A 23,138-nucleotide genomic window follows, 5' to 3' on the forward strand; every position below is an offset into this window, starting at 1 on the left:
TAAGCAGACCTGAGAACTGAAATCAGAATGTTGCTGAATAAATGTGGAATCAAACAAGAGAAGTTAGTTAAATGAAGCAATTTTTAATAGACTAAGATATTCTGATGTTTCCATCTCCACAAAAGGAATGGTTTTGCCAAAAATATCTAAAGTTCATTGGCTAAGGCTTCCTTTCTCTTGGCAGTGCTTTTTCCATGTTTCAATAGCTAACCAATCCTTCTTTTCACCGAAAGGCTTTATGTTGACAAACTAAATAAACTCCACTGCATTAAACTGAAGTCTTACTGTAAGGCCTGAGAGTCATTCTGTTTTTTAAAGGTGAACTGGTATATTTCTGCTTGGTGCCAGTACTTACTGATATTAAGGTCTATATTATTAGAGCTGGGAACTGATAAAAATTCATCCAACAAATATTTATTGAACACCTGCAATGTGACAGCACTACTGTGGATACATTGGTAACAAAACTCCAAGTAGGAACAACCACAATCATAATAACAATTGCTCCTAGCAGCTTGAGAAAAACCCATCAGCAAACCCCCTTTCAAGGTATCCCATTCAGAAAATAGCCTAAGAACACTAGATAGCTCTTACTAATTCAGAAATAGGCTAAAAAGAAAAATAATTACTTATTTGCTACATTTTTCTGTAGGTGAGTCACTATTTCGTAACCATTTTTAATTCATCTGCTGTATCCATGTTGAATCAACATTTGCCCTTAGAACCCTAACATACCTACAATTACTACTGCTACTACTAAAACATGAAATTGGATTGTTGTTTTTCTTTTTAACACATAAATTATATCTGCCTTAATCCCATTAACACAAACTGCAAATATTCTAGCCCTTGACTATTTCCTTCTAGTCATCTTCAGGTTGTCAGAATTAAAATCAGTCATATATCGGACACAAGGAAAGTATCTTGTGGAAAATGTACTTTTCACTCTTGCCTGCACAGTAGTACTTTCTCCTACATTATCTCAAGTTAAATAGAAGAGCAAAAATAAGAGCTTTATATTATATTCAGGTGAAAGGTAGTAATCCCCAGAACTAAAGAAAATCTATTCTATCTAAAGAGGTATAAAATTAGAAGGAAAAGAAATAAACAGTGTAGTAAGTAATCTATAACCCACTGAAAAAAATTCAGAAGACTATTAAAAATATTATGAATAAGAAACCACCAAACATTTCTCTGAAGAAGTTGTATCATCTTGTGCTTTTACATGGATAAGAGTTCCAGTTGATCTACATCCTTGCCAACCCATTAGCCCTTTACGTTTTAGCCACCCCATTAAATATGAAATAGGATCTCACTGCGTTTTAATTTTCATTTTCCTGATGATTGAGTTTGAATTTTTCATATGCTTATTGATCATTTATAAATCTTCTTTTAAAAAGTTTCTGTTCAGATCTTTTGCCCTTTATGGGGTTGTCCTCTTATGAATTTGTAACAGCATCTTTATACTGTGTTGAATTCAAGTCCTTTGTCAGATATATGCACTGCAAATATTCCTCCCAGACTGTGGCTGCTTTTTTATTCACTAATGGTGTCTTTCAAAAAACAGAAGTATTTAATGTTGATGAAGTTCACTTTGTCAATTTTTTCTTATATGGTTAATTTTGTATGTACTAAGAAATCTTTGACTAAACAAAAAGTCACAAAGATTTTCTTCTTTGGTGTTTTTATCTAGAAGTTTTATAGTTTTACATTTTCTTTTATGTTTCCATCTATAATCCATTTTAAGTTAATTTATGTGTACAGGCATACCTCAGAGATATTTTGAGTTTGGTTCCAGACGACTACAATAAAGCAGATATAGCAACAAAGCAAATCACATGAAATTTCTGGTATCCCAGTGCATATATAAAAGTTATGTTTGCACTATACTATAGTCTATTAAGTGTGCAATAACAGCATTATGTCTAAAAAAAACAACGTACCTACCTTAACTTAAAAATACCTTATTGCTAAAAAATGCTAAACATCACTTGACAACTCAGGGCTGCCATAAACCTTCAATTTGTAAAAAAAAAAAAAAAAAAAAAATGCAGTATTTGTGAAGTGCAATAAAGTGAAGCATAACAAAATGAGGTATGCCTGTATGATGAGAAAGGTTCATTTTACTTTTCATACTGACTTACAGTTGTTCCAGCTTCATTTGTTAATAAGCCTTTGTCAATTAATGTATATGTGAGTTTTTCTGGAATCTCTATTTTGCTCCATTGATCTACACTATATGACCCAGCAATTCTACTCATAGGTAGCAAACAGAAATGAAAATATATGTCCACAAAAGTCTTGCCCATGAATACTCATAGCGGCTTTGTTCATAATAGACCCAAACTGAAAACAACCTGAATATCCATCACAGGGGAATGGATAAATAAATTATATCATATCCATAAAATGGAATACCACTCAGCAATAAAAAGAACCAAATTACTAATAAAAGCAACAACAGGGATGAATTTCAAAACTATTATGCTAAAAGAAAGAAGCCAGACACAAAACAGTACATACTATATGACTACATTTATATAAAATTCTAGAACAGGCAAAACTTATCTACAGTGAGAGAAGACAAATTTAGAGATTGCCTGGAACCAGGGCTGGGGACTGATTGCAAAGGGGCATTAAGAAACTTTTTATGGTAATAGAAATGTTCTAAATCTTGATTGTGGTGATGTTTACATGGGCATATATATGTCAAAACTCAGTGAAGTGTACACTTAAAAAAGGTACATGTTGCATATAAATTATACCTTAAAAAATTGGTTTTTAAGAGTAATATGATTATAAGCATCAATTTATAAAATGCAACCCACCTCAAAAAATCTCAAATTTATTTTGATTAATAGCAGACATAGCAATAGAAGGAGCACATCATCTTCAGGAATTAGAACTTTTTTGAATGAAAAGCAAAATGGCACTGTCTAGAATAGTAGTCCAATAGAACTTTCCACAATGATGGAAATGTTCTATATCTGTGCTGTCCAACACAGTAGACACTAGCCACGTGTAGCTACTGAGCACTTGAAATGTGACTGGTGCAAAGGAAAATGAATGAGTAAATTTATTTTTAATGAATGTAAATTTAATCATAATCAGCTACATGTGGCTAGTGGCTACCATATTGGATAGCATAAGTCTAAAAGATGTATCTATGAAAAAATCCACTGGAATACAATGCACATGCTTCTTAGAAAGGAAACAGAAATGGGTATATTCTTGGGATAGAGAATAAAATTGAAACAGAAGAAAGATACAGTAATAACTGGGGACTTCACAACTGTCAAAATATCCACTGAAAAAGGTATTTTCAACTATATGCAATTTTCTAACAAATTCTTGATATTTTTTTATTAATTTTCTTTTATCAGTAGACTAATAAAGAAGGGAACTACAATTTGGACACATTTCTAACCAAGAATGAGGAACAAGTTTGAGTGGAAATGCCAGGAAACAGGGAGAAAGTGTTCATATAATTTTAGAATTTACGTCAGACAAGGAAGGAAATACTGGCATAGTTAGATATGATACAGATCAGTAAAACGGATTTCAAAAGCTTCATTTAAATAACAGGCTATGAATTCATAACTCAATATCTAAAAGGAAAGACCATAGAGAGGCTTTAAAAACTAAAATTCTGTATAAACAATTACAAATGACTCTAGTTTAAAAAAGACAAAAGAGGAAAAACAGAAATTATCTAAGACCAATAAACATAGCTGCAGAGAATTTACCCACAACGTTATTTTAAAAATAAACAAACAAATAAATACATACCGCCAGAAAAAAGGAGGGAAATAGTTATAGATGAACATAAAAGAGTAACATATATAAAGGAACATAAAAATGGAAAAGACAAAAGAAAAGGCTTGGAGTGCGGGGCAATGTTTAGACTAAAAAAAGAACAATAAATAAGGTAGAATTCCATGAGTTAGACAGCTGTATAATGCTAGAGGTAGAAAAAAAGCAGGAACTCCTAAATCTCCTTTTCACTTCTATCTTCTCTGTCCAAGAGAATATTGCTCTGATTCAATAACTCAAGAGCGATTGGTACATGATATTTCTCTGGATTAAAAGCATTTTTTATTTGCAATTTAAGCAAGGCTATCTCTTAAAGAACATTTCTTAACAAACAGCTATCAACAAAAATCTCTGCTATTCCATGATTATACATATTAGTAGAGAAGACAGTTAACAATAAATAATTCAAACAGAAATAATCCACTAAGCTCTTTATCACTGCTTCATCTGAATCTTGTAGTTGTAAAATTCAAATGGCAAGCGTGGCATAGCATTATAAAAATGGTCTGAAGAAACGGTAACACTAATTTGCTAATTTTCAAAAAGTTCATAAAAATCATTAAGAAAAAAAATAATAATAGGGTGGTATACATAAACAAACCAAGGAAAAATCTGTTAAGACCAATAAAGATCACCAAGTTGTTTAACCTCAAAAAGAAATGCAATCAAAAATCAAATTACAGCAAATAGTAAAAAGTTTTAAGTTTCATAATATTCAGTTCACCAAGACTGTGAGAGGGGCAAGACTCATACATGTTGGTGAGAATATAAAATGATACCATTTTTTAGTTTAAACCATGGACCCACTGGACCCACTGCAAAGAATTTACCTTAAGGATTATTAAGTACTTGCAAAAGGACACCAAGATAAATGTGTGAAGCTTTTCATTAGAGCACTGTTTTCAATAGCAATAACTGGAAATACCCTAAAAAATGTATCTGGGCAGGCTGTTTATTATGGTATGATCATAAAATGGAATAAAAGACAACCAATAAAATAATCAATTATATCTCCACACCAATATGGAAAATTCCTAAGTATGTTAAATGAAAAAAGAATATGCAGTATGTTCTCATTTGTAATTCTTAAAAAAGTGAGTATAAGATGAAAACAATTTTTTAAAGAATATGTGAAACTTTTAATTGTAGATATCTTTGGGAAGAGGGTCTGAGGGTGGGACGTGTAAAATAGGAGAAACTGTAGGGGATATTTGCCATCTCTAGGCTGCTGAGCATCCAAAACCATTCCATTTTGGAGAATTTCAAGAGATGAGAAGCAAATACACCCTTCCCCATCTTGCTCGCATCACATGTACAACGTCTAAGATCAGTTATGTCCTTGTGTTCTGAACACTGAATCCCGGTAGTGAGAGCAAGGTGCGGAGTAGTCAGAGATTATTCAGAGAGATCTCCAGAGGAACTTAAAGTTTATGAGCACAGCCACCAATATCCAGTCATGGTGGCAGTATCTGGGACAGCAAATATCCAAGCAGCAATGTCCTCAGCATAGGATACTCTTATTATAACCTCTTGACTATGCCCTGCTTCTCTTAGCTTCTGAAAATCTTCAAAGTCTGGTTCTCTAGCTATGAGCTATCTAATATTTTTCAAAAAATTGTCTTCTAATTAAGCTAATTAGAGTTACCTTTTGTCATGTGCAACCAAGAACCCTGACTGCTTTCTTTTATTTTCCTATAGTTTTCTTTTCTTTTTTTTTTAATGAGGGTTGGTGAAATCATACACATACTTTTTTGTGTGCTCCCTTTAATATTTGAACTTTACTGTAATTTCTTATCTAGCACTGTGGGCAACAGTGAGACAGGCAGGAGAATAAACAATCTATTTAAAAGAAAACATCACAGCATTTTTTTTTTAAAGGAGGGAGGGTAAGTTCTCTCAAAGAACTTGAATATTACTTAGGGAAACATTCAGCATGACTGTCCCTCCCACTTCCTCCTCTCTCCTCCCAAGGATTTCATGCCCACAATTGGCTCATTGCCTTATAAGTCTGATACAATGGAAAGGCGGAAAAAAGCAAGAAAACAGCACTTTCCAAAGGGAAATGGGAAAATTTAACTGTGGATACTTGGAAAGTTGAGAATAAGAACTTAGACAAGAGCAGAGAGGTAATACCCTCAAAACTTAAAAAATCTTGAATTCAAATCTCTCTCATTTCTATACCTTATTTCAAATAATTTCATATATATATAAAATCTGAATTCATTAAAGACAGTTGTGAGAATAAACACTGTCTTATTTTTTAAGTCTTTCCTTTCCTCAAAGAATTCCTATGAGATAGTTCTAAATAAGCTTCCAATGTGCAAAATTTTTAAAATTATTTTTGTCAAAATAATATATAAACATATATATTCCAAGAGATATAAAAAGTTTGTAATAAAAAATTACTTGAGTGAAGATGGCAGAATAGGAAGCACTAGGAATGCATCTCCCCACCTAGACAAAAATTGTACTGGCATAATCTGTCTGATGTAACTATTTTGGAACTCTGGAGTCTATTCAAAAGCTTGCAGCTTCCAGGAGAAGGCCTGGACAGTAAATCACAGTTAATTTCAATTTCAACTCTTGGTGTGGTAGCAGCTATCCACCCCTCATCCCCTCCCAGCAGGCAGCCATGGATGTATTCCTGATGGAGCTTGTGGGACTTGTCCTCCAAATATCAGAGATCTGTGTCTTGATCCTTGACTGCTGCTTCTGATTACGATTATGGATGTGCAGACACAGAAGCAGGCTGCCATTGTTGCAATTCCCAACAATTGAAATGGCTTCCAGGGGATTTAGAGATCCAGAGCCTATTTTTTTTCCCTTTTCTTCTTTTGGGAGCCAGACATTTAAGAAGTATGACATCCATGAAAAGGATGAACACTAAGTCTTTCTGTGTGAACACTAGTCTTCAACTTCTTCGGGTAAACAGCCAAAGGGGTGCATTGCTTGACTGTATGGAGTAGGTGTGGTTTTGTAAGAAACCACCAACTGTCTTCCCAAAGTAGTTGTACACAGCGTGCTGTGGAGTTTTCATATACTGCCATATTGAATAGGAAGAGAGTTTCTGTATGCTACATACTGGATAATTCTACCTATAATACATTCTGGAAAAGTCAAACAGAAGCTTTACAGTGGAGACTGTAAAAACATCAGTGGTTGCCAGAGGCTGGGGAGAAAGAGGGATGAATAGCCGAAGCACAGACCACTTTTAGGGCAGTAAAGCTACTCTGTATGATACTATAATAGTGGATATATATTTATAATGATAAATTTGTCCATACCCACGGACTGTACAATACCAAGCCCTAATGTAAACTATGGACTTCACATGATAAAGATGTGTCAATGTAGGTTCATCAATTTTAACAAATGTACCACTCTGGTTGGGGACATCGATAATGAGGAAGCTATGCATGAATAGCAGGGGGTATATGGGAAATCTCTGTACCTTCTGCTCAATATAGCTGCAAATGTAATATGGCTCTAAAAAATAAAGTCTATTAAAAAAAAAACAACAACACTCCACAGCTAATATGATATGCTATGGTAAAAGACAAAGTTTTTCCTCTAAAGTAAATAACAAGGCAGGAGGCCTGTTTTCGCCACTTCCATTCAAACATAGTACTGAATGTTCAAGCCAGAGTAATTAGGCAAGAAGAAGAAAAAAAGGCATCCAAATTAGAAAGAAAGAAGTAAAATTATGTTTGCAGATGACATGATCTTATATATAGAAAACTTTTAAGATGCCACAAAAAAAATTGTTAGAATAAACAAATTCAGCAAAGTAGCAGCATACAAAATTAACATGCAAAAATCAGTTGCATTTTTATACAATAACAATGAACAATCCAAAAAGGAAAATTAAGAAAACAATTCTATTTACGATAGCATCAAAAAGGATAAAATATCTAGGAATTATCTTAAGCAAGGAGTTGAAATACTTGTACACAAAAAGCTACAAAACACTGTTAAAAAAAATTAAAGAAGACCTAAATAAACAGAAAGATATCTCATGTTCCTGGATTAGAAGACTTGATATCGTTAAGATTTCATACCATACTATGCAATCTATAGATTAATGCAATTCCTATCAAAATCTCAGCAACTATTTTCTTTTGCATGAATAGAAAATTCCATCCTAAAATTCATATGGATTCTCACAGGACCCTAAATCGCCAAAACAACCTTGAAATAGAAGAACAACGTTGTAGGACTCACAATTCCTGATTTCAAAATTTACTTTGTACAAAGCTACAATGTATGGTACTGGCATAAAGACAGACATACACCAATGGAATAGAATACAGAGCTCAGAAATAAAACCTTGTATATACTGTCACATGATTTTTGACTAGTGTGCCAAAATTATTCAATAGAGAAAGGAGAGTCTTTTCAATAAATGGTGCTGGGAAACGTGGATATCCACTTGCCAAAGCATTAAGCTGGACTTTTATCTTACATCATATACAAAAATTAACTAAAATTGATCAAAGACCTAAAACTATAAAACTCTTAAAAGGAAAGACAGGGGAAAAGCTCATGACATTGGATTTAGCAATGATTTCTTGGATGCAACACTAAAGACACAGGCAACGAAAAATAGATACACTGAACTGCATCAAAATTTGAAACTTTTATGTATCAAAGGACAAAAGCAACATAGTAAAAAGGCAACCCATAGGATGGAAGAAAATATTTGCAAATCACGTATCTAATAAAGGATTAATATCCAGATATATAAAACTCAACAACAAAAAAACAAACCATCCAACTCATAAACAGGCAAAGGACTTAAATAGATATATCTCCAAAGAAGATATAAAAATGGTCAATAAGCACATGAAAAGATGCTCAACATCATTTATCATTAAGGAAATGCAAATCAAAACCACAATGAGATACCACTTTACACCCATTCGGATGGCTATCATCCAAAAGAAACAACCAACCAAACAAAAAAAACCCAGAAAGCCCAGAAAATAGCAGTGTTGGCAACGAGGATGTGGAGAAATTGGAACATCTGTACATTGCTGGTAGGAATGTAAAATGATACAGCCACAGTAGAAAACAATACGATAGTTCCTCAAAAAATTAAGCGTGGAATGACCATTTGACCCAGCAATCCCACTTCTGGGTGTATACCTAAACAAATTCAAAGCAGAGACTTGAACACATACTGGTAGACCCATGCTCATACCAACATTATCTACAATAGTCAAAAGGTGGAAGCAACCCAAGTGTCCATCAACAGATGAATGGATAAACAGATTGTGGTATATACATACAATGACACATACCACAATATGGGTGAACCTTAAAGAAATTACACTAAGTGAAGTAAGTCACAAAAAGATAAATATTAAATGACTCCACTTATCTAAGGTACCTAGAATGGTCAAACATATAGAAACAGAAAATCGAACAGTGGTTTCCAGGGGCTGGGAGTAGGGGGAATGGGGAGTTACTGTTTAAAGAGTACATTTCAGTATGGAATGATAAAATAGTTTTAGAGATGGATAGCGGTGATAGTTGCACAAGAAAGTGAATATACTTAATGTTACTGAAACTGTACACTTAAAAATGGTTAAAATGAAATTACCTTATATATATTATACCACAATAAAAAAAAATTACTCATTTCCATCTCTTTTCATCCTCAAACCCATATTTTTTCCCCCCAAAGCAACTACCCTCAAGTACTGGAATTCCTTTTCCTGGTATTTAATTCAGCATTTCTACATAATATACATAATAATGCTTTTTGTAAATTTATCAATTACCTACATATTTTCTGCCATGTTAGAGGAGGCTTACAAAACCAGTAGTACCCCCAACACAAATATTTCATTTCTCTTAATCCCCTCCAAATGGCACCATCACAATTTTGGGTTAAATAAATCAACAGATATTAAATTTAAATTGCTTCCTGTTTCTAACTCACCTAATTTCCTAAGAATCTATTATATTTTCTCCTAAATATTTCAATATCCACCTATAATTTCTTTCCCTGCAGCCCTCTGTCCTACTGCTCCAATCACTACTGGTTACTCTTCAGCTTTGTGGCACCGTTGTCACCCTGGGACTTTCCTTTGTTGTTTCTGAGTTGTATTCTCTGTTTATCGAAGCCCTTTTCTTTTCTTCCATGGTTTATTTCCCTGTTTTGCTAGGGCACATCTTCTAGTAATCTCCTAAGATATGTTACAAGGACAAATTGTTTTTAGTCCTTGAGTGTCTTTTTTTTCCTACTCTTGCACTTGATTGATGGTTTGGCTAGACACAGAATTCTAGGCTGACTGCAGAACATCTGAAGTGCTGTTCCTCCATCTTCTATCTTTAATTCTACTGCTGAGAAGTTAGATGCCACTGATATTCCTAATCCTTTCTAAATGATCCTGAAAGCTTTTGAGAAATTCTCATTATTCTTGGTATTTTTAATTTCAAAATAATTTGCCTGGTATTGGCCTGTTCTCATTTATTGTGCTTGGCACTATATAGGTCTTTTCAATCTGGAGACTCAAATCCTAAAGAAATATCTGGTATAATACCAGAAACGATTTTCTTTGATGAGTGCCCACACTGTGTGGGGACCAACACTGTGTTAGGCCAAACAAAGGACATCAACAAGCTAGATGAGCCCAAGAGTTTCCAGTTTTTGTCCTCTGATATACAGGATTTTATGGTTATTAAGGAAATCAGCTTTGGAATCTGACAGACCTGGACTCAATCCTCAGCCTCAGTTCTTACCAGCTGTGGCACTTGGGGAAGTTAGCTTCTTTTAAACCATCTATGAAATGGTGATCGGTTTACTGTAGCAATTTAATAAGATGACGCATGTAAACTGCTTATACAACAGTAACACATGTATATAATAAACGTAAATGTTACCTATTATTAAAATATCAAAAATTGAATTGGTGCAGATAATTTAATCATTGTCAAATCCTTCATGGCTTCACTATTTGTAAAGAATAAGACTAACAGGGCTTCCCTGGTGGCACAGTGGTTGAGAGTCCGCCTGCCGATGCAGGGGACACAGGTTCGTGCCCTGGTCCGGGAAGATCCCACATGCTGCGGAGTGGCTGGGCCCGTGAGCCGTGAGCCGTGAGCCGTGAGCCGTGAGCCGTGAGTCATGGCCACTGAGCCTGCGCGTCAGGAGCCTGTGCCCCGCAGCGGGAGGAGCCACAACAGTGAGAGCCCCGCGAACGGAAAAAAAAAAAAAAAAAAAAGACTAACAAAAGAAATGGGAGGCAGCAAATGGGGACAGGGTTTTCTTCTGGGGTTATAAAAAATGTTTTGGAACTTGACAGAGGTGGTGGTTACAAAACATTGTGAGGGTACTAAATGTAAGTGAATTGTATACTTTAAAGTGGTTAATTTTATGTTATGGGATTTACACCTCAATAAAAAAAAGGAAGCAGGAAACAGAGAGGCAATATGAGGGAATTAGTCGAAAGCTGTTGGAAAGGGAGAGGGAACTGATATCCTTTCCTCTAAATTATTTTGAAGCTTTCCTCTAAATAATCTCTTTTCAACTCTTTTTCACTGAATAACCAATAATGGTAATGTTGAGATGACAAACACCTTTTTTATTGAAAATCAACATAAAATTAAGGTTGATTGAGAGATCAGCATGTGATTAAGAAAAGTTTTTTTGTTTGTTTGTTTGGTGGTACGCGGGCCTCTCACTGTTGTGGCCTCTCCCGTTGTGGAGCACAGGCTCCGGACGCGCAGGCTCAGCGGCCATGGCTCACGCGCCCAGCCGCTCCGCGGCATGTGGGATCTTCCCGGACCGGGGCACAAACCCGTGTCCCCTGCATCAGCAAGCGGACTCTCAACCACTGCGCCACCAGAGAAGCCCAAGAAAGAATATCTGAAACTTTTCTTCGGGAAGAAAATGTATAAAACAGGAAAGGGGAAGATGGACTTTTGAATCTATAATACAGCTGCTTATATATGGGTAAAAAAGCTGATAGTATACAAGACAATGAATAAAGGCTTTTTTCAAAAATCACTAAATATCAGGAGACTGAGCTCTAAGCATTTCCTCATAATAAATACAGAAATCTTCCCACATCTAAAATCTTTCCAATAAAAGAGGAGGAAGTAAATTATTTCCTACTGACAAACTAGAGGAAAATATTGTTATATACATCTTTTTTCATTTTCAACATTTCCCAAATTGTGCTCCATGGAACACTATTAGCACTAGAGAGATGCTATTTACTATACTACAAAAGAAAAGAGAGATAGAAGGGGGAAAGGAGGGAGAGGAAGAGAAATGGAAAGAAAAGAAAAAAAAAAGGAAAGCAACATATTAAAATTTCATTCTTTGGAGATTTACAATGAGTAATAGCACATTAAAGCTTCTGCAGTAAGAAAGCCAGTTCACCTCTATTAAACCTAAACTTTCCTGATTTATTAGGTACAGAACAGTTCTCAAGCTATGTCTGTTAAACATATGAAGCATCAATTTGTTAAAAATTGCCTAGATTTATACCAGATAACATGTAAATTAGATAACTTCAATATTAGCCTGAGGGATAAGATTAATACACACACACACACACACACACACACACACACACACACACACAAGATTAATATACATATCAAAGAATAATCAATCACCTGAATAAAACATTGTTTCATATTACCAGCTGGTCACAGCAAGAGTTTAGTGGCAAGAAAAAACGGGGAGAGAAGGCAGTATTAAGAAGAAAAAAAATCTGGGAAGAGCTAGGTCTTCAACTTCCCTTCTATGAAATGACCCTGTCCTGTCCTGTCAATTCTGATCGCTTATTAAAGAAAACATTTGCAGTTAAGATAGTAAAAAATTTCAACTTGGTTCTCTTTTTCACCTCTTTTTATTTTTTACATTAAATTCCTGATCCCAGGAGGTAACTTCGAAAGGAGAAGTTAAATATCTGTCACAGAAGTATTACTTTGAGTACCTCAAGTATAAAATCTCACGTTGCTATAATAAACCATATCTCTAAACGGTTAAATAATTTAAGCATGAAGATATTTGTAATTTGATTTTATTTTACTCAAAGCAATGACGTACAGCAACAACCAAGTCTGAATTCTGTACAATATTTCCTGCTTGGGGGGAAAATCATAGGGAAAATATGGAATTAGAGAAGAAAAGGTAATTTTAAGTATTCTTTAGACATCCCAATGTCTAAATCCCCATGTTTTCTTTTTGTTAACAGAAAAGATATAAGAAAATACATTTTTCACTGAGATGTTATCATCTTTGAACCAAAAAGGAATCATTACTGATTAGTACTAGTGTCTCCAATATAGTGTAAGCCATTCAAGGAAATCAATTATTTAGGTACTAGAGACAGTCATTTCCATGGAGAGGTTAATCCTAACATGCAATCTACTTAGGAATTATTTATTTTCATTTTACTTCATAGGAAAAACTACATCTTCCTTCCTGGTCACTGTTCATCCTTTCTCATAAACTAAGGGGGGGTGGGTAACTGAGGCCAACAAAGCCTTACTGGCCATTTATCCACCAATCCAAAACAAAAACAAAACAAGCACAATGGGCTTCCCTGGTGGCTCAGTGGTTAAGAATCCACCTGCCAATGCAGGGGACACGGGTTCAAGCCCTGGTCCAGGAAGATCCCACATGCCGCAGAGCAAGTAAGCCCATGCGCCACAACTACTGAGCCTGCATGCCACAACTACTGAAGCATGCACACCTAGAGCCCGTGCTCCACAACAAGAGAAGCCGCCGCAATGAGAAGCCCCCGCTCGCCGCAACTAGAGAAAGTCCTGCGCACAGCAATGGAGACCGAACGCAGCCAGAAACAATAAATAAATAAAATACAATAATAAAATAAATTTAAAAAAAAACAAGCACAGCATAGCTATTATGTTCAGTTGATAATTTTTCATTTTTATGTGCTATTACCATTATCACTGGGGTGACAAGATCAGTTGGCTAAAGTAACCACTGGCTAAATAACAATCCATACACATAAAACTCTTTTCAAGAGTGACATTTGAAAAAGTCAAAAGCTAGATAAAATAAACTTTAAAGAAGATAGAACAAATTTCAACCTTTGTTCCTGATTACAAGCTAAATGTGTGAATCTTAATTCAGAGGCATAAAAGCAGAGGTTATGAAGTCAGAAGATGACAGATCAAAATACTTCCCAGCACAGTAGTTGCTTGATGACGTTATTACAACCTAAGATCTGATAGTCATACGTATAGAACCAGAAACTGGACTTTATCAGTAATCTGAAACATGATCAGTCAGCCTCAGTAAATTCAGTCAAAAGAGACTAATTCACATTCAGAAGAGGACAATGTAAAAATTAGGATAATTTATCACAAGGATATCCTTACAGTGATCAGAAAACGCATCCTCTGCTCAGAGTACTCATACTCCTTTTCCGTATAAGTATTAACCTGACTTGGTTGAATACAGAATTATAGTCATGTGAAGTAGACAGACTTCAGAGATGTTTCGTCTAGGCCATAAAGAGGCCTGATAAACACTCCTGCACCACAGCAGCAAACACATGTTTGATGACTGCACTGCTCATTTCCCAGATTCTCCATCTCTTGAGTCAAACTTTACCTCTCTTATTCTTTTTTCTATCATTCACTTTATTTTCTGTAGATGGGTATTATCACTGACTAAGCCATATCAAGCTGTTGCTCCCATGGATCTGCGATATTACACGTTCTTCCATCGTGTCCTGCCCAACTATGAGAAGGCAAATTCATTTCCTATTTTCAAGTTCTTAAATAGTTCCTCTGACAGCCTCATGTACCATCTATAACCGTAACAGAAACTACAAAGAACTCTGGGAGTTTTTTGTAGATACTGAAATTTAATTCTGAACACAACATTACAAAAATCCAATTGGATACAACTCATACTGCAAAAATGTAAATATACTCTGGCTCAAAGCAAATTGCTAAAAATTAACCACTTAGTAAAACAACAATGCCTAGCTCATGTGAGAGTACAGATAGTCTTATATACTAAGACAACTATTTAAAAAGGATTCTACATCTGCAAAAAGCTTTACAAAGTGTTTTCCTGCGCATTATAACATTTAATTCTCATAACCACCAAATATTTAAATTGAAAGTCTCCAAAAAAGATACTTCTGAGAGTACAGGGAATAATCCAAAATTTTAACTTTTAAAAGCCAATTAAAGTTCCTACTGACATTTTACAGTTAATTTATTTATACACATATTTTTTGCTCTGAAATTAGAAAACATATTGACTACACAGCAGACAAAAATTCCTTCTCTCATAAAATATATTACGTACTCTTAGGTCATAAATGTATTTAAAATTACTTAAATGAGCCTTGAGAACTACTGTTCAGAACTGAATGATAATTACACTTAGAAAATTATGCAAAATTGTAAAGCAAACACTTAGGCTTTGGTATGCCCAGCAACTCCTTTCTAGATCCCCTGTACCAAATACTTCTTCAGGTCCTTGGCACACTTATGCCCCATTATAAACTGCTCTATGTAAAATTACATGGTACCAGGTACCTACACCTTAGCATAAATAAATTTAAGTGAATAAATCCACTCAGGATTTTAAGGATAATACCCAATTGTGAAATAAAAGACAAAAATCATAGTGTAATGGAATCCAGACATTAAACTGGTGAGGGGCATTTTATGGAGTCCATGAAATCATATCACATACACCTGATTATGTAAAAGGTCAGTTCTTATCAAATGAGTTTTATCCCATTGAGGCTGAGTAGGTACGTGAAGCAAGAAAAAAGCAGTTATAGGTCACCAACATAATAAAGTTTACATCACAATGTACATCTTTTTCTGTGGTTTAGAAATCTTTTCTAAATGAAAATACAACACGAATATACATCAATATTTGAAACAGAAAATTAAAGAGTTCTTACCTTACTACATCATCAATATTGTTCCTGTATACGCCTTCAAGTCTTTCTGCAGGAAACCCCATGGCAATAATGTTTGGATAAATATCTGAGTACTTAAGTTAAGGAAATATGCAACAATGCAAATTACATGTACACATTTTAAAACATTAGCTGACTGAAATACACAACAATGCAAACTACATGTACACATTTTAAAACATTAGCTGATTGAAATACACAACAATGCAAACTACATATACATGTTTTAAAACATTAGCTGATTATAAAAAGCAGCTTTCCCCACTACAAGCTACGCTAATAAAAGATTGTCAAATGTATTTACTTATAAGCCATCATGTGTAATTAAGAAATACAGGTAAATACATTGATCCCCCAAAAGATCCTCAAAACAATTATACGACAAAACCATTTTTAAATCCTTCTACTCAGTATATTTAGAATGCACCTAAGGTAAAAGGTAACTTCCATATTTACAGTCCTAAAGTATCAGGACAAAACTCAAAATAAAAACAAAACAAAAAACAGCGTACAACTTCTCATTTCTCATGGTTGTAAAAGGTACTACAGTATAGAGAAAAGTAGATACAATTAAGAGTTACAAAGTCAGATTTAAGAACTGGCTATGCCTCTAAACAGTTGTATAAATTGGACAACTCAACCTTTCCTATTCTACACAATAGTTAGGTTGAGAAGACCACTATGATCTCTTCTGGCCCTTGGTATTTATGACTTGATATGCTGAACCGAGGTAGAAACTTATTCTCATTTCCAAACAAGGTAACCAATATTTAGCATGCCCATTCTATTAACTTATGTTATATATTACAGTTGCATAAAACAAACTTCTACCCTCAAAGATTTGTATCAGATTAACCATAAAAAAGCACCAATAATCTACATTTCTATGCATTTTGTCCATCATACTAGCTCTCATTCTTGAGCTCTATCAACCCTCTCTAATCTCATGATTTTCTGACACAGAAACCAGCCAAGCTAATCTGCCTTAAGCCACTCAAGACCATCTCTAAAGCTCTATGCCCACCTACTTGGACCCATTCATCTTCCAAATACAATTTAAAATTCACCAAATCCAGTGCCCTTTTAAAGATTTTTTTTCTTTATTTCTGCTGCATTCACACTATTGAGCTTATTTCAGTATTATTTTCAATCTAAAAATAACTATTAAATTACTAAAAGCTTTCACTTTGATATATCATTATAATTTAAGAAAAGATTATATTACTATATGTTCTACCTTTATGATTACTAGTACTGCTTGGACAGATCTACAGAATATTTTAAGAAAAAATGTGCAAAACAGAGTATATAGTATGTTACCTTTTGTATAAAAGAGATACTTTATAAAAGAAATATTTATACATATTTTTGTTTGAATTTGAACCCTCCAACACACACACACACACACACACACACACACACAGACACACTGATAACTGAGAAACTAACAAAAATGGTTGCTTCATAGAGAAGGGGAGGGGAAAGAGGGAAGCACACATTGAAACAAATCTGTTAAATATCAAATTGGTAACCAGGAGAAAGGATTTATTTCAAGGGTTATTTGGACACTAATTTTACTGTACTTCTGGGCAGGAAGTATTCTAAGAAGGAAGAGAACTAAAAAGAAATTTTAAACTTCTTCCGATAGTTTATTTCTAATAATATCAGTATTGATACCTTCAATTTTTTTCCTTATATTATAGGAAAAAACAATGAAGTTATGTTAACGACTTGAAGATTCATGATTATTACTGTAAGAGAAAAGAGATACCATTATAAAATCAAGAACTCAAGTAATAACTGAATATATTAATGTGAACTCATGTTTGTAGAACTCTATATTGTTTAGGTCTTTTCAAAGAAATGACTTAGAAGTATGTCACCTTAGCAGTAGTAAACACTTCTAGAACCCGATTTCATCCCTAATATCATAATACACTAAAGGGTACCAACTCCTTGGAAAACTGGTTGATGTCAGATCTGGGGCAGGGAAGGTACAAGGTGAGCCTGGGATATCTTTCTGTGCCAAAAAGCAGGAAGGCATACAGAGATTAGTGGTCTATATCAAACAGACATAGGAGCTAGCATGAAGGATATCACAATGGCTCAATGTGTGACAAACTGAGTATCAAAGAAAAATTTTAAATGGTAGTAAATTAAAGAATCCTGAATAAAATGAAAATCTGTGAGTCTATAAAGATACTCAAAACAGAAAAAGTTAGAGCAACTAAATAAAAAATTATTTTCATTTATAACTTTTGATAAAAGTGGCTATTGGAATAGTTCTTTACTTTGAAATTGGTGAAGGGGGAGATTAAGGATTTATCCTACTTTTCCTGTAGGAACTCTATTTCAGGGAAAGCAAATAACTCCATTTCATAAAGCAAACGCAACAGAAAATACTAGTTAATAAACATAAAAAGACAGAATTAGGAAAATCAAACTTTGCAAGCCCTAATAAAATTATTGATTTAGGCAAGGATCAACAAATGGTGCTAAACCAACAGGTATTAGATAATGAGGACCTGAACTTTTGTACAGAGCCGAAGTAACACTGCACAAAATATCTTCTAATGTAAGACAAATATAATTGAATAATGGGCAGAAAAGACTGTCATCACCCAATTTCAGTGGTCAATCTCAGCATTACCAAGAAAGTTAAGTAGAGATCACATAACTTTTGATGTGCTGCAATATGAAGAACACAGCATCATCTATGATAGCCAAATCATCTTCAAGCTGCGAATCCACCAAGCACTTAGAGATATAAATTTTAACTTACAGACACTATATGAGATAGAACAAGCTAAATGACATTATGAGCATAAACTGGACAAATTCAAAAGGTCTGCCAGACATGATGCAGTCTCTTTCAAATTATCTTTTTAAAAAGTCAAATATCATTTTAAAAGGTGAGGAGGGGAGGGATGGGTAGTTATCCTTGATTTAGAAAGACATAAGTGTTCTAACAGTCAAGTTCACTGGTACAATCCTGTTCTGGTTACTGTTTTAGACAAACCAGCCATTAAGGACATTTTAAGAAATTTTAATATAATCCGAGGATTGGTTGAGATGAAAATTTACAGAAATGGAAGAGGAGACATTATTGACTGAAAAAAAGGTTTCAAGAGCGAAGGTACAGTGTGACACCATTTTGATAAAAGAAAACATATACAATATACCTGTATACTTAATTAAATTATGTAGACAAAAAGATTACAAATTAAAGTACTAAAAGTAATAATCTCTAGATGATAGGAATATATATTTTTTCTCATTTTTGCTTATTCTGTATTTTTGGTATGATGCACCTGTACTATTTCTATAACGGGTTTTTTGTTTTTTGCTTTTTGCGGTATGCGGGCCTCTCACTGTTGTGGCTTCTCCCATTGCGGAGCACAGGCTCCAGACGCGCAGGCTCAGCGGCCATGGCTCACGGGCCCAGCCGCTCCGCGGCATGTGGGATCTTCCTGGACCGGGGCATGAACCCGTGTCCCCTGCATCGGCAGGTGGACTCTCAACCACTGCGCCACCAGGGAAGCCCTCTATAACAGGTTTTAAAAATTATGTTTGTTTTATAATTATCTCCAAATCTATTTACTAAGTGTCTTGACAAAATATTGTCTTTCCCTATATGACTTACAATCAGCTTTGTATGTAGTTTTTTAAAATGCTGAATTTCTTTTAAAAAAAAAAAGTATAATAATAAAAGTATCTAAGACTTAAATAGCTTTTACTATGGGCCAGGAACAATTTTTGTCACTTTAAGAATACATAAATTCACCCTCAACCTCAAAGGGTTCTTCTACTATAAAGACTCCAAGAGAAAACCGTTAGGATTAACATTTTTAACATCACGAATATTAGCTGTCATCTATTATTCTCACATAAGAAAGTAGTCCCACTTAAAAATGTAGCCTTATTCAATTAACAAAATGTTTTAGCATATTGTATCCACTCACACACACACAAAAAAAACCAAAACAGGGCTCCCCTGGTGGCGCAGTGGTTGAGAGTCCGCCTGCCAATGCAGGGGACACGGGTTCGTGCCCCGGTCCGGGAAGATCCCACATGCAGCGGAGCGGCTGGGCCCGTGAGCCACGGCCGCTGAGCCTGCGTGTCCAGAGCCTGTTCTCCGCAACAGGAGAGGCCACAACAGTGAGAGGCCCACGTACCGCAAAAAAAAAAAACCAGAACAGAGGCTCAAATTAAGCCTAAAGCAGTACAATTCCTGAAAATGAATCATCTTTACTTTTTAACTCTGTCTTATAGAGTAGAAACATAAGAAAATGGGAAATAACAGTCAGAAGAAAATGAGGCAGCAGCAGGGAACCCAAAGCAGTGGCAGCTGCCACAAATCTGGAATTCCTACCTAAAAAATTATAAATACATTTTAGTAAAAAATATAAATTGAAATAATGCCAAGTTTTTCTGAGCAATGCAACAGAAAATTTTTTATGTAAAAAAATTTTTATTACTACTAACAAACTTACCTAACCATTAATCTCTGTGAGAATGCTAGTAAGATTCTAGCCTTATAGAAAAGCATAGAAGTGGGGGGAGGGATAAATTAGGAATTTGGGATTAACAGATACACACTACTATATATAAAATAGATAAACAACAAGGACCTACTGCACAGCACAGGGAATCATATTCAATATCTTGAATAACCTATAATGGAAAGGAATATATATATTCTTATAATCATATATATACAAAACCGAATCACTTTGCTGTACTCCTGAAACACTGTACTTCATTCAATAAATTTAAAAAGAAAGAAAGAAAGCAAAGCATAGAAATATAAAGCCCCTTGAAATGCAGTCATTTTAACAAGGACTAAACTCAAATTTATCCGTGTACTATGAATACTAACTAATAAAGTAAATAAGGCTGGAAAGGGCTTGGTTAACTTACTTAAGAAAAATACTTATCAGTAACTACACATAACTGGGGATGTTATATACTCGTTAAAGTAAATTCAGTCAGCCCCCTCCTTTATTTACTTAATTAGGAGGGGGCCGACTGAATTTACAGATTTCCAAAACTGATGTCAGCAACTAATACTAATGTCCAAACACATTTTGAACATTCAAAACCACACTGAACATTGTGCAAGGGGCACTGAGAACATAAGACTAAGTAAGCAAAGATTACAGCACTCTAGGAGTTCCTATTCTATCAGGGAAGAAAGACGCACAGACATACAACTATGCCAAAGGCCCCATTATATATACATAAGATCAAGATATTTTAAGAGCCAGAGAAAGAGGGATTAATTCTGTAGAGGCAGAGATACAGCTTCACAAAGTAGGTAGTAGTATGTTAGATAATCCTTAAGAAATAGGTCATACAGCAGTAAACGAAGGAAGAAACAAGAACAATTACAACATTTCAAACAGAGGGTAGAGCAGATACATGGAAATACATAAAATATTCAGAAAAAGTGAGCAGTCCAGTATAGCTCACACACAAAGCTTTATGGAGAAGGTGGCAGGACTGACAGAAGATTAGGTCTGGTTTTAAGGATGCTGTGACAGGAAGTTCAATTCAATCAGACAGATAAGGAGTCAAAGGCCAGGATCAACATGGGAGTTTCTTGCAGAGCAATAATCCAATCCTTCCTTTAAATAGAATCTAGGAATTTAGCCTTCTTAAGGTTTCATTTTTCCTCAGACTCCCAACTTCCCTATTCATACAGTTTGAGATTTTACCCAACACTTTGGCATCCATCATAAATTAGAAAAACAGAGAACATGTCCCAGACAGTAGGTCAAATACATTCTCATTTAATCCTAACAATCCTATGAAGTAACATTACCACTTCATAGATGATGAAATTGAGGGTCAAAAAGATTGGTCCCAAAGCCAGCAAGTAGTTAGTTACAATTCAAACCCATTATGTACGTAACTCTAAAGCCCAAACTTTTTGTACCATTCTGCCTCAAAAGATTAAGATTTTCTATACTTCCAAATCAATAGTAAAAATATAAAATTTTCAAAGGGAGCATATTCAAATGAAAGTAATTTACTAATCACACGTTAAAACTAAAAAACTTCTAAAAGACAATACAAAAATCTACTGGTATTTCCAAAACTGATGTCAGCAACTTACGAATGCTCAATTTTGAGGCAAACATTTCTCATGCCAAGAATTATGTCAATAAATAAAACCTTTCTAACATATGACTTTTTTGCTTCCCATTAAAATTTTTATGACATACTTTTTTAGACAATTTAAACCAAATAGGAATAACTGAGGTGGGGGGAAAAATATATATATATATATGACTTCTAATACAGAATAGACTTAACTTGCACTTACTGGATATTATTTTGAATAATAAAAGTGGGCTAATAAAAGTACCTATCATATAGGGTTGTTATAAAGATTAAATGATTTAATATATGAACAATGCCTAGAACACAGTGATGTCTATGAACTGAACAAATGGTATAACCATAGATCTTAAGAGCCCACCGCTATTTGGTTGGTTTTCAATGACAATGACTTGTTGAATAACCTAACCCTTCTAAAGAACATCAAAACCCAACAGAATCTTTAACTCTTTAAAATCTTTACTATATCAATTTGCCTTTTTACTTAACTTAAGAACATACGCAAAATATAACTCCAAAAGGAAAAAAAAGCCTTCTTTCCCAGTGGCTCCTGCACATGCAACAAGGAGAGAGTAAGAAATGCATACATGGTACTATCTTGCCTAGGTCGGATGCCACCATAGCTACAGGAGATCTGATATGCACTGGACAGTCTTTCCCCACTCCTCCTCCTTCAAGTAAACATGTTAAAATGTGTTTTGTTTTCCTTTAATTGAGGTATAATTTACATAAATACAGATCTTAAGTGACTGGTTTATGAGTTCTGATAATTATATACAGTATACCATGTTTGATTCAAGTGCTACAACAATCCCTTCACACCACAGAACACTGTCCCAAAGAAAATAATGAATAAATAATAGTTAAGGTCTAAAATCTGTGCACAGAAGTTGATTCAACCCATAATATAAATGACCTATTATAAAATAATGTGGCTACTATGAGTTAAATAATTTTTTATTGGCTGTTCTAAGCATCCAAGCATAACTTAAAACACTAAAAATATGTTCGAAGTTACCTCTAATTAACAAAACATCTTTCAAAAAACATGTGACTTGAGATCTCATGAGTCTACCTTATCTCAGAAATTTATTTGAGCCTAAATTAATGGGGTTTAAACTATAAATTTACCTTGAATTTTCAAATAGAGGATAACAACCAAAAATAGCTCCCTAAGATACTCTGTTTTACTACTTACCATTCTATTGCACATTTTATTAAAATGACAAGGGAGGGAAAAAATAGCTCCCTAAGCTTTATTTT

General features: G+C 34.5%; 1 protein-coding gene across 1 annotated transcript in view; it reads right to left on the reverse strand.

Moving 5' to 3' along the window:
- PTEN (phosphatase and tensin homolog) overlaps positions 1-23,138 on the reverse strand; it is an 89,518-nt gene that overhangs the window by 47,437 nt on the left and 18,943 nt on the right. Inside the window, exon 2 of the mRNA XM_019938427.2 lies at positions 15,735-15,819. Coding sequence (XP_019793986.1) covers positions 15,735-15,819 — 85 coding nt within the window. The remainder of the gene's footprint in view (positions 1-15,734; positions 15,820-23,138) is intronic.

The sequence above is a fragment of the Tursiops truncatus genome, chromosome 16, assembly GCF_011762595.2.
Source record: "Tursiops truncatus isolate mTurTru1 chromosome 16, mTurTru1.mat.Y, whole genome shotgun sequence".
Taxonomy (NCBI): domain Eukaryota; kingdom Metazoa; phylum Chordata; class Mammalia; order Artiodactyla; family Delphinidae; genus Tursiops; species Tursiops truncatus.